The sequence below is a fragment of the Bison bison genome, unplaced genomic scaffold (genome assembly GCF_000754665.1).
Source record: "Bison bison bison isolate TAMUID 2011002044 unplaced genomic scaffold, Bison_UMD1.0 scf7180017864456, whole genome shotgun sequence".
Classification (NCBI taxonomy): Eukaryota; Metazoa; Chordata; class Mammalia; order Artiodactyla; family Bovidae; genus Bison; species Bison bison.
In genome coordinates this window covers 29,704,140-29,717,281 of record NW_011495018.1, presented here as the reverse complement: position 1 = coordinate 29,717,281, position 13,142 = coordinate 29,704,140, and the positions used below count along the sequence as shown (strand labels likewise).

General features: G+C 43.3%; 1 protein-coding gene across 1 annotated transcript in view; it reads left to right on the top strand.

Annotated features, from left to right (window-relative positions):
* Positions 1 to 13,087, top strand: part of WNT8B (wingless-type MMTV integration site family, member 8B) — a 26,308-nt gene extending 13,221 nt beyond the window's left edge. The window contains exons 2-6 of the mRNA XM_010859523.1: positions 9,156 to 9,189; positions 9,938 to 10,076; positions 10,915 to 11,040; positions 12,191 to 12,333; positions 12,542 to 13,087. Coding sequence (XP_010857825.1) covers positions 9,156 to 9,189; positions 9,938 to 10,076; positions 10,915 to 11,040; positions 12,191 to 12,333; positions 12,542 to 13,087 — 988 coding nt within the window. The remainder of the gene's footprint in view (positions 1 to 9,155; positions 9,190 to 9,937; positions 10,077 to 10,914; positions 11,041 to 12,190; positions 12,334 to 12,541) is intronic.
* Positions 13,088 to 13,142: the final 55 nt, after the last annotated feature.

Sequence of the window (13,142 nt, the reverse complement as noted above, 5' to 3'; positions counted from 1 at the left end):
TAGGATTTGAAATAGCTCAACTGGAATTCCATCACCTCCAGTAGCTTTGTTTGTAGTGATGCTTCCTAAAGCCCTCTTGACTTCACGTTCCAGGATATCTGGCTCTAGGTGAGTGATCATACCATCGTGATTATCTGAGTCATGAAGATCTCTTTTGTATAGTTCTTTTGTGTACTCTTGCCACCTCTTCTTACTATCTTCTGCTTCTGTTAGGTCCATACCATTTCTGTCCTTTATTGTGCCCATCTTTGCATGAAAAGTTTTTTGGTATCTCTAATTTCCTTGAGGAGAAGGCAATGGCACCCCACTCCAGTACTCTTGCCTGGAAAATCCCATGGACAGAGGAGCCTGGTAGGCTGCAGTCCATGGGGTCGCTAAGAGTCGGACATGACTGAGCGACTTCACTTTCACTTTTCACTTTCATGCGTTGGGGAAGGAAATGGCAACCCACTCCAGTGTTCTTGCCTGGAGAATCCCAGGGACGGGGGAGCCTGGTAGGCTGCAGTCCATGGGGTCGCTAAGAGTCGGACATGACTGAGCGACTTCACTTTCACTTTTCACTTTCATGCGTTGGGGAAGGAAATGGCAACCCACTCCAGTGTTCTTGCCTGGAGAATCCCAGGGACGGGGGAGCCTGGTAGGCTACCATCTATGGGGTCACACAGAGTCGGACACAACTGAAGTGACTTAGCATAGTGTAGAGTAGCGTAATTTTCTTGAAGAGATCTCTAGTCTTTCCCATTCTATTATTTTCCTCTATTTCTTTGCATTGATCACTGAGGAAGGCTTTCTTATCTCTCCTTGCTATTCTTTTTTACATATTAATCGAGATATAATTCATGCATTGTAAAATTTACCCTCTTAAAGCGTACACATCAATGGGTTTCAGGATATTAAAAAATCTGTACAACCCTCACCACAATCTATTTTAGAGCATTTTCATCACCTTAAAAAGAAATCCTTTATCCATTAGCAGCCACGTCCCATTCTTCCACTCCTTAGTCCTTGGCAACTACTAATCTACTTTAAGTTTATATGGAATTGCTTGTTCTGGACATTTGCATAAAAAGAATCATATAATGTATGGCCTTTTGTGTCTGGCTTTCATTTAGAATGATATTTTCAAGGTTCATTCATGTAGCATTAGTACTCCATTCCTTTTTATGGCCAAATAATATTCCATTGTATGAACAGACCACAGTTTATTCACCCATTCATCACTTGATAGACATTTGGGTTGTTTTCACTTTTGGGCCATCATGAATAATGCTGCTATGAACACTCATGTATTACAAGTTTTTGTTGGACACATGCTTTTAATTCTCTTGAGTAAATGCCTAGGAGTGGAACTGCAGGGTCATATAGTCACTCTATGTTTAACCTTTTGAAGAATTGCCAGACTATTCTCCAAAGTAGTTACACTATTTTGTAATCCCACCAGCAATGTATGATGGTTTTGATTTATCCACATTCTTGACAATACTTGTTATAGTTTTTTTAGTTTAGTAGGTGTGAATTCTTGTTGTGTATTTTATTTGTATTTTTATGATAACTAACAATGTGGCTTCCCTGGTGGCTCAGTAGTAAAGAATCTGCCTGCAGTGCAAGAGCCACAGAAGATGTGGATTTGATCCCTGGATTGGGAAGATCCCCTGGAGGAGGGCATGGCACCCACTTCAATATTCTTGCCTGGAGAATCCCATGAACAGACTATTGTTCATAAGGTTGCAAAGAGTCAGACATGACTGAAGTGCCTTAGGACGTGTGCAATGATGTTTGGCATCTTATCATGTAGTTAGTGGCCACTTGTACACCTTCTTTGGAGAAATTTTTATTCAGATCCTCTGTCCATTTTTCTTTCAATTAATTTTATCAGAGTATACTTGCTTTACAATGTTGTGTTAGTTTCCAGTGTAGAGCAAAGTGAATCAGCTATGTGTATACATATAACTCCTTATTTTTTGGATTTCCTTCCCATTTAGGTCACCACAGAGCATTGAGTAGAGTTCCTTGTGCCATACAGTAGGTCCTTTGCTCATTTTCAGATTGAGCTATTTGCCTTTTCACTCTTTAGTTGAAGTGCTCTTTATATGTTCTGGGTAGTGTCTAACTAGATATATGACTTGCAGACATTTTCTTCCATTCTATGGGGTGTCTTTTTACTTTCTTGATGGTGTCTTTTGAAGCATAAAAATTTCTAATTTTGATTAAGTCTAATTTATCTATGTTTTCTTTGGTGACATGTGCTTTTGGTATATCTAAGAAACCGTTGCCCGATTCCAGGTCATGAAAAATTAAAACTGTGTTTTTGTCTAAGAGTTTTGTAGTTTTAGCTCTCACACTTAGGTCTATAATTCATTTTTAGTTAATTTTTATGTGGTATGAGGTAGAGATCCAACCTCATTCTTTTGTATGTGGCTATCCAGTTGTCCCAGCACTATTGGCTGACAATACTAAGAATAGGTAAGATTAATGGAACAGCATAATCAAAGGCATAGAGGCATGAATGCATGGATTTCCAAGAATAGCAACTGGTTAGGCCTGACTAGGGGCTTCCTGGTGGCTCAGACAGTAAAGAACCTGCCTGCAATGCAGGAGATTTGGGTTTGATCCCTGGGTTGGGAAGATCCTCTGGAGGATGGCATGGCAACCCACTCCGTGTATTCTTGCCTGGAGAATCCCATGGACAGAGGAGCCTGGTGGGCTACAGTCCATGGGGTCACCAAGAGTCTGACAGAACTGAGCAACTAAGCACAGCAGAGGCCTGAGTAGAGGACTAGACAAGTAGGGGTGTTTAATGGGAAATGAGGCTGGAAAGGGATGTCGGGTCAGATTATGGAGGGCCTTAAGTGGCCAGAGTTGGAGAACTACAAAAGATTCTTGAGTAGGATGCCATTGGAATCAGGCTTTCGGAAGATTGATCTAGCTCAAACCGTACCTGACAGGAAGTGGATAAAAACTGTTAAGTAGAGAGGTTAATCACTAGAGTTCTACAGTGGTTTAGGTCGGGGGCCACAACTCAGGCTGCAACAGTGAGAGTCACTGAGACAATGAGAAAGAAAAGAGGGAACTTGTATGTGAAAAATATTACAAAGGTAAGATACACTCGGGTTTTAATAACTGGTTGGATGCCGAGAATGGATTGAGAGAGACTGGGCGGTGGGGGTAGTGGGGTGGGAAACAGTGAGGTCAGAAGTGGCTAGTTGGCAGGGAAGATGAGTTAACTTTTAAATATTCTGTCCTCCATTGTTTACTGGCTATTTCTATTTCTTTTGGGATTTATGTTGTTCATGTCCTTTTTAAAAAAAAAATGTTTTTTTAATATGTAAGAGCTCTTCATGTGTCATATATTGTAAGCATCTCCCCCAATTTGTCATATGTCCTATACAAGTATTATCTCATCTGACCATCTCAATAGCCTCTGAAGTTGCCACATCATAACCCCATCAGTTATAGTTGAGGTTAACTGAGCACAGACTAGTCTCTTTCCCAGGGCCACATAGTTAATAGGTAGCAGAGCTGAGACACCAACCCTCTGGCTCTAGAACTTCCTCTCTCAGGTTTTCTGCCTAATAATAAGGCAAATTTAATAATAATTTCCTAGAGAATCATCTGTACTTTAAATAAATTTTAAAGAAAATAGGATATATTTAAATCTTTTATAGTATTTTCTTTGCACACACCAACTTAATTGTATGTATTTGTTTTTCTCTTTTCTTGATGGCTCTAGAGATTTGCTGTCTTATTATCTTTCAAAGACAGCCCTATAAAACTGGCTTCTAATTCTTTAACTTTTGCTCTTATCTTTTTTATTTTAGTTCCCTATTTTTCTTACCTTCACTTTGCTGATTTCAAGAACACATAGCAAAATTTTTTTAACTCTTAAAAAAAAAAAAAAACTTGAGTTTTTCTCTTAATATAATAGTGACTTTTAAACAGCATGAGAATGGGGAGGCAGGCTAATTATAATCTCCAGGAGGACTTTTTCACAGATAATCTACTATTCTCTTGTCCCTTGTACCAACTGCCCATCCCACCCCAACCTGTGAAGAATATACTGTTTTGAGAGTGCTTTCTAAGAGCTGTGTGTTTCCCCCTGTAAGAAAAAAACTCAAGTTTTAACCCATGAGTTAAAACTTCCCATGAGTCTTCATCCCATGAGTCTTCATATGATATTCTCATTGTTAATATTTAAATTGAAGTTATTTCGAAGGTGTGCTTTTTCATATTAAATGGTAAAAATTAAAAAAATAAACATATTGCCCTCACAATCTGAAGCATTCCCAGTAGAGAAGTCTAGCATTTGTTTGAAAACGTAGCTCTGGATCTCAAGATGGAATTCAGGGTTGGAGGTAAAGATTTGGGAGATATTGCATATTCATGGGGTAAGACCTTGCGCATGAATGAAGGATTCTTTCCTTTCCCCATCTCTCTAGATTGCTGTTCCTTCTGAGTTTCCTCAGATGATACTTCTTCCTGCTCCCACCCCTAAATGTGAGTTCCTTTGTTCTTTCATTCAACAAATATTTATTAAATGGTTACTATCCTCGGGCACTGTTCAAGGCATGGATAATATCTGGTGAACAAAACAGACCAAAAGAAAAAAACAAGAGGGAAAAAAAAAAAACCCTTGCCTAATGAAGCTTACAATCTAGTGGAAGGAGAATATACAAATAAAGATGTAAAACACGGCATTTAGATGATGAAAAGTGCCCTGGAGAAATATGGAGCAGAGAGAGGGAGTGGAAGAAGTTGCAGTTTTTAAATAGATGATCCAGGAAAGCCTCAGAGAAAATGACACGTTTGATTAAAAGGCCAGTGCAAGTGAAGGAACAAGCTATATGGTTATATGGGGAAAGCATTCCAGACAGGAAAGATAGCCCATGCAATAGCCCAGAGGCTGGAGAGTACCTGTTGTGCTGGAAGAACAAGAGGACCAGTCTGGCTGGAGCAGATTAAGTGAAGGGAGAGTAGCAGGAGATTAGACCAAAGGCATAACTGGGTACCAGATTGCACAGAATCTCATAAACCACAGTAAGAATTTGGCTATCATTCTATGTGAGATTTAAGAATCAAAACAAAACACTAGAGGATTTTGAGCAGAGTGGCAAAAATTTGATTTATATTTTAAAGGGATCACTTTATGTTTTTTTTTTTTTTAACTTTACAATATTGTATTGGTTTTGCCATATATCAACATGAATCCGCCACAGGTATACACGTGTTCCCCATCCTTAAATGGATCACTTTTTAAAGGGATCAATCATTTTGAGCATAGATTGTGAGAAGAATAAGGGTAGAACCAAGGGGTTCAGTTAGCAGGCTATAACAACAGTCCAGGCAAGAGAAATGACAGCTTGGACCAGGGTGACAGCAGTGAAGGTGTTGGGAACTGGTTAGAGTCCGGATATATTTTGAACTGGAGCTGGCAGGAGTTGATGACAGACTGAACACAGGATGTGAGAGAAAGGAAGGAGTTAAAGATGACACCCAGCAGCTGGAAGAAAGAACTGTCCTTTCCCTAGACGAGGAAGACAATGGGAGGAACAGATTTGAAATGGTGACAGTGAAGATCAAAACTGTTTGGACATGTTAAGTTTGAGCTGCCTATTAAAGCCTGAAGTGATGTCAAGAATATAGTTGGGGGAATTCCTGTGGTCCAGTGGTTAGCTCTCTGAATTTCCACTGCAGGGGTCCCAGGTCCAGTCCCTGGTCAGGGAAGTAAGGTCCTGTAAGCCATGCAGCATGGCCAAAACATAAATAAATAAATAAATTGTGCCTCAAACCCTAGTTCCTTTATATACATATATAAAGGAACTTCCCTGGTGGCTCAGTCAGTAAAGAATCTGCCTGCCATGTGGGAGACCCAGGTTCAATCCCTGGGTCAGCTGGAGAAGAGAATGGCAACTCACTCCAGGTTTCTTGCCTGGAGAATTCCATGGACAGACGAGTCTGTTAGGTTGTAGTCCATGAGGTCACAAAGAGTCAGACACAACTGAGTTTTATATATTATATGTATTTATGCAAGTCTGGAGTTTAACAAAGGCCTGAGAAGAGCTGAGAGGGTCCAGAAAGACACAAACCCTTCGACACCAGCCTGGGTCATGTCATCAGCAACTGTATGTAAAGGGAATGGGAAGCTTACACCTCCATGTAGTAGTAGTATGTTGCTTGAACCACATTCTGTAGAGCCGTCTCCATCTTCCACTGTCTGTTAGCGTCTTTCCTTTAATCATATTACTGTCCCTAGGTGGCACACATATACACTTAAATTCCTTCCTCTTTGGCTCTCCTCACATTACACACTCACTATGCCTTCTATAATCCATATTCTATGTCACTCCCTAAAAGGACATATAAGACTGCAAACTTAATCAATAAATGTGTGGGTTCTGACTGATCTACCCACCAGCCCTTCTCATCTCTCCCCCTAGGGCTTCCCTATTCCCTGACACAACAATATTGGCATTAGGTCAGTTGAAAATACCACAATGATCTCTAAGCGTTCCAGTGAAAACATGAATCACTCACTCTAAATCAAAAGCTATAAATTATTAAGTTTAGAGAGGAAGTTAGGCTTCTTTCCCAAACATTGTGAATGCAAAGGAAAAGTTCTTAAGGAAATTTAAAGTGCTGCTCCAGTGAACACAAGAATCATTCTTATCAACAAGAATGATAAGTGAGGGGCTTCCTTGGTGGCTCAGTGGTGACGAATCTGCCTGCCAATCAATGCAGGAGACACAGGTTCGATCACTGATCCAGGAAGATCCCACATGCCATGTAGCAACTAAGCCTGTGCACCACAACTACTGAGCCTGCGCTCTAGAACCTGGAAGCCACAACTAGTGAGCTCCTGTGTTGCAACTACTGAAGTCCACACACACCTTAGAGACTGTGCTCCACAGCAGGAGAAGCCTGCACCCAGCACCAAGAGAATGGCCCCCGCTCTCTACAACTAGAGAAAAGCCTGCACAGCAATGAGGACCCAACACAGCCCCTCCCCCCAAAAAAAAGAATGATAAATTAAACAGTCTACATGGAGACAGGATTAGTATTAGTGGTCTGGATAGAAGACCAAACCAGCCACAACATTCCCTTAAGCCAAAGCCTAACCCGAAGCAAGGACCTAACTCTTTTTAATCCTGTAAAGCCTGAGAGAGGTGAGGAAGATGCAAAAGAGATGTTTGAAGCTATCAGAGATTGGTTCATGAAGCTTACGGAAAAGAAGCCATCTCCATAATATAAAAATGCAAGGGCAGACAGCAAATGCTGATGTAAATCTGCAGCAAATTATCCAGATTCCAGATCTAGTCAAAATAATTAATGAAGGAGGCTAAATTAAACAACAGATTTTCAATGTAGATGAAACAGCCTTCTAGTGAAAGAAGATGCCATCTAGGACTTTCACAGCTAGAGAGGAAAAGTCAATGGCCAGTTTCAGAACTTCAAAAGACAGATTGACTCTTGTTAGGGACTAAGGCAGCTCGTGATATAGACTGAAGTCAATGTTCATTTACCCTTTTGAAAATTCTAGGGCCCTTAAGAATTACGCTAATTCTGCTCTATAAATGGAACAACAAAGCCTGGATCACAGCACATCTGTTTACAACATGGTTTACTGAATATTTGAAGCCCAATATTGAGAATTACTGCTCAGAAAAAAAAGATTTGGTTCAAAATATGACTGCTCACTGACAGTACACCTGAGAACTCTGATGGAGATGTACAGTGAGATTAATGCTATTTTTCATGCCTGCTAACACAACATTCATTCTGCAGTCCATGACTCAAGGAATAATTTTGACTTTCAAGTCTTATTATTTAAGAAATACATTTTTTAAGGCTATAACTGCCATGAATGAGTCCTCTGTACAAAGTTAATTGAGAACCTTCTGAAAAGGCTGCACCATTCTAGATAACTAAGAACATTCAGGATTCATGGGAAGATGTCAAAACATCAAGTTTAACAGGGGTTTGGAATAAGTTGATTTCAATCCTCATGGATGATTTTGTGACGTTCAAGATTTCAGTGGAGGAAATAACCGCAGGTGGAAAGAGAACTAGAATTAGAAGCAGAGTCTGAAGATGTGACTGAATTGTTACAATTTCATGATAAAACTTGAATGGATGAGAAGTTGCTTCTTACGGATGAACAAAGAAAATAGTTTCTTGAGATGAACTCTACCCATGGTGAAGAGGCTGTAAAGATTGTTGAAATGACAACAAAGTACTTAGAATATTACATAAACTTAGTTGATAAAACAGTGGCACTATTTGAGAGGATTGACTCCAATTTTGAAAGAAGTTCTACTCTGGGCAAAATGCTATCAAACAGCACTGCATACTACAGAGGAATCATTTATGAAAGGAAGAACCAATCAATATGGTGAAATTTATTGTCTTATTTTAAGAAATTGCCATATCTACTCCAGCCTTCAGCAACCACCACCCCGGTCAGTCAGCAGACATCAACATCAACGCAAGACCCTCTACCAGCAAAAAGATTGACTCAGGAAGCCTCAGGGGATGGTTAGCACTTTTAACAATAAGCTATTTTTTTTTTTTAAGAAGTTCCCTGGTGGGCCAGGGGTTAAGAATCCACCTGCAGGGGACTTGTGTTCCGTCTCTGCTCGGGAAGATTCCACATGCCATGGGGCAACTAAGCCTGGTCACCATAACTACTAAGTCAGCGCTGCAGAGCCTGTGCTCTGCAACAACAGAAGCGGTGGCAATGAGAAGCCCACACTCCACAGTGAAGAGTGGCCCGTCCCCCAACAACTAGAGAAAGTCTGCATGCAGCAACGAAGACCCAGCACAGCCAAAAATAAATAAATAAATGTCAAGGTTGTAAAGTCCACTAAAAAATAAAGTATTTTAAAATTAGGGTACATACATTGTATTTTTTTAAGACGATGCTATTGTACACTTAATAGACAACAGTATAGTGTGAACATAGCTTTTATATGTACTGGGAAACCAAAAAATTCATGTGATTGGCTTTATTGCAGAATTTGCTTTATTGCAGTGGTCTGAAACCAAACCAGGAATGTCGCTGAGGTATGCCTATATATTTGCTGAAGTAATTCTTAAAACTCTTGGCATCATAAATGAGTCAGTGTATCTCTATTACGCTCTGTGGTTTTTCTCTCTTCTAGGTCAGTGAACAATTTCCTGATGACTGGTCCAAAGGTAAGAAAAAAATTCCTTTGATTTCTTTGGACTTAGCTTAGCTTCTTGACTGAAGACTATACATGTCAATATCTTTTCATTATATCCACATATTTTACTATACTGTGTATCTTTTAGGCAGAAAAACTGTGGCACAGAAAGGGATACACCCCAAATCACACAGAAAACTAATGTCAGAGCCAGGATAAGAACTCAGGAATATTGACTCTGAATTTATGGCCAGAATAAAAGTTTTCTTTTGTAGTGTCAGGCTATAGTTAGCCATCCTTCTCAGCACACAGCGGGCAGGCCGTCCTCCATCCTTAAAATGCTGGCTTTCTACTATATGATCTCTAAGAATATTTCCAGCTACAAAATGTTTTCTTCATAGGATGAGAACAGTTGAAAATTCATAAATCGTGTAACTGAGTCTCATTTTGAAGTGAGTACAGTGAATAGAGGTAGTGAGGTCTAGAGTCTAATGAAACACCAATTTCATTCCTACTTCCACCATTTGCTAATGGTGGGACCTTGAGCAAATTGTTTTACATCACCTCTCTGAGCTTAGGTTTCTGTTCTATAAAATGGTACCAATTTCACAAGGTTATTTGTGATGTTACATGAGACAGCATATTGAAAGTGCTTACTCTGTAATTAATTTGGAGGAGTGGGAAAGTGGGCAGGAAAAGATGTGCTTAGCCACTTTAAGGCAAATGCCTACCAAGTTCAGCTGCTGTGAGTCTGAAGTTTGACCCCTGTGTCCCTGCAGGCTTACCTGATCTACTCCAGCAGCGTGGCAGCTGGTGCCCAGAGTGGAATTGAAGAATGCAAATATCAGTTTGCTTGGGACCGCTGGAACTGCCCTGAGAGAGCCCTGCAGCTGTCCAGCCATGGTGGCCTTCGCAGTGGTAAGGAAAGCTTCAGCCACAGGTCCCTGGACCCCTTGGCCATAGGTTAGGGCCCCACTCTCCAGGGATGGAATCCAGCCCCCTCTTTACCTTTGTTGGTCTCTGCTCTCAGGTCATCTCCCTCTCTAGTATCTTCTCTGTTTTTTGCTCCAGCTCCTCTTTTTCTTTACTGACACCCTCTCTACTCAACAAATGGCCCTTATCTCATCCCCAATCCATCTGCAGCCTCCTAGCCTCCTCAAAATAGGTAGGTAAGTAGAGGTCATATATTTTCATGCCTCTTAGCCTCTTCCTTTAGCAGGCTCAGTAGAGAGGTACAGAGCAAATGGGAATTGACTTGGAGACCAGATTCCCATACAGAAGATTAAAAAGTGGCCATGCCAGGAAATGATTCAGGACTAGCTAGCACCTCTCAGAAGCCTCTCAGACTTCCATGTTCCAAGAGAAAGTGGGGATGGGTTCTTTACAATCTGACCTTCAGATTCTTCCTCATTTCTTTCTTGGTCTCTTTCCCACTTAAATGCCACCCATATCAACAATACTCTAACCACTAAGTCGTAAAATCTGTAACCTGAAAAGATGGGAAGAGAGAAGAGCTGAGGTGAGACCAGGACTGGAGCAGATCCTGGAAGAGAGTAAGGTACATTATAAAGGTGGCAAGATATTGGGTTCGCCAAACAGTTTGTTGGGGTTTTCCATAAGATCCTGTGGAAAAGCCTGAACTAACTTTTGGGCCAACCCAATGGAACAGAGCAGTGAGGAGGGTATATGATGGTATTAAAGGTACATCTTTGGGGCTGTAATTCCTCCAACTCACTCAATTTTTGGTTCCTGTCAGCTAATCGGGAGACAGCATTTGTACATGCCATCAGTTCTGCTGGGGTCATGTACACTCTGACTAGAAACTGCAGCCTTGGGGATTTTGACAACTGTGGCTGTGACGACTCCCGCAATGGGCAACTGGGTAAGTAGTGATCTTGGGGGTGGGTAGGGCAGCCCAATGAAGTTCATTTAGGCAATGAAAAGCTTGGCAGGTACTTGGTGGAGTGAAAAAGGGTGGTAGTCGTCTAAATCTGAGGAAAATCAAGGTGGACCACTTTGAGCCCAAGCGCTACAGTGACAAACACGGCTATCGGTAGCTGGGAGCCCTTCTCTCACTGGGAGGTTCCCTTAATTTAAATACAATAGTGATAAAAGAACAGTCCCCTCAACCATGGGAGGGGGGCCCTTCCACAGTGCCTAAAGAAGGAAAGCTACGGGGCTCAAAATAGCCTGGAGTTAAAACTCCCCTCCAGGTCCTCCCCACCGTTCTATACAGAATAAAGCACTTTCTTCCCGGAAGAAAGGAATGGACATTAAGATTACGTTCAGCTCCCAGCCGATCCCAGTCTCTGGCTGGTCTCAGGAATTCCTTGCCCCAGTTGTTGAAAGCTAACTAGTCAAAAATAATCATGAGGAAAAACAGACCCCCTCAAAATAATGTATCTCCGCATATATATGTTTTCCTATATATACCTACTCTCCTTGACTTAGCGCAACAGCCCACTAATCTGACTGCTGCCCCTTCTCGCCTCATTAAAGGTGATCAGTTCCTGTAAAGTGCCAGTCTTTTTTTTTTTTTCTCGAACCTCACCTTCTCTAACTCCCTTACCTTACACCCTTCCCTATCTCATTTCCCCTGTTTACCTCTAGTGTCCTCTGCAGGCCTCTGCCCTCCACCTCAGCTGCCAACTGCTGTTCCATATTACCTCAACTGGCCTCTCTCCCCCTCAGTGTCTGCACCTTCCTCGCCTTTTCCACACTATTTTGTGCCTTCTGGACGTCAACCTCTGGCAGAACATGTGTACACTCTGCCCAAAGGCCAGAAACACAGCCCGGGAAGCAGGCACCTGCCTCCCCTGGTAGCTACTTACATCATGGAGTCCTGAGCAGGGGATGGGCTGAAGTTAGGAGTACAAAGGTGTCAAAAATAAATCTGGGGTGAAACTAATCTAGAGCGAGGGCACTAGCCCCACCTGAATCCTTCCTCAATCCCCCTAACCCACTTAGAACCAGCAGCCCAGGAGGCTCTCTGCGGCCTGCTTAACGGCCTTTCTTCCCACTATGTTTTCCAGGGGGCCAAGGCTGGCTGTGGGGAGGCTGCCGCGACAACGTGGGCTTCGGAGAGGCAATATCCAAGCAGTTCGTCGATGCCCTGGAGACAGGACAGGATGCTCGGGCAGCCATGAACCTGCACAACAATGAGGCAGGCCGCAAGGTGAGTCCTGCAGCCCCTGGAATCAGGCACCTGCTCCATCCACTGCCAGGCCTAGGTGCGGACAGCCTGTCAAGTCTTATCTGACTGGGCAAACGTGGTACCAAGCTGGCTGGCCAGGTAGACTTGCAGGAAGCCTCGCAACTCGACAGAGGGCGAGACTCCCCAGGGGCGCAATCCCTGGCCCGCTCACTCCTGGCTCTCTCCCCAGGCGGTGAAGGGCACCATGAAACGCACGTGTAAGTGCCACGGGGTGTCTGGCAGCTGCACCACGCAGACCTGCTGGCTGCAGCTGCCGGAGTTCCGAGAGGTGGGCGCGCACCTGAAAGAGAAGTACCACGCAGCTCTCAAGGTGGACCTGCTGCAGGGTGCAGGCAATAGCGCGGCGGGCCGCGGCGCCATCGCTGACACCTTTCGCTCCATCTCCACGCGGGAGCTGGTGCACCTGGAGGACTCCCCGGACTACTGCCTGGAGAACAAGACGCTAGGGCTGCTGGGCACCGAAGGCAGAGAGTGCCTGCGGCGCGGCCGGGCCCTGGGCCGCTGGGAGCGCCGCAGCTGCCGTCGACTCTGCGGGGACTGCGGGCTGGCGGTAGAGGAGCGCCGCGCCGAGACCGTGTCCAGTTGCAACTGCAAGTTTCACTGGTGCTGCGCGGTCCGCTGCGAGCAGTGCCGCCGGCGAGTCACCAAGTACTTCTGCAGCCGCGCGGACCGGCCACGTGGGGGCGCGGCGCACGAACCTGGGAGAAAACCCTAAGCGACTCCTCTTCCCTCTTCTCGTTCCCCCGTTGGTCCTTGGCCTTTTTTTAGAG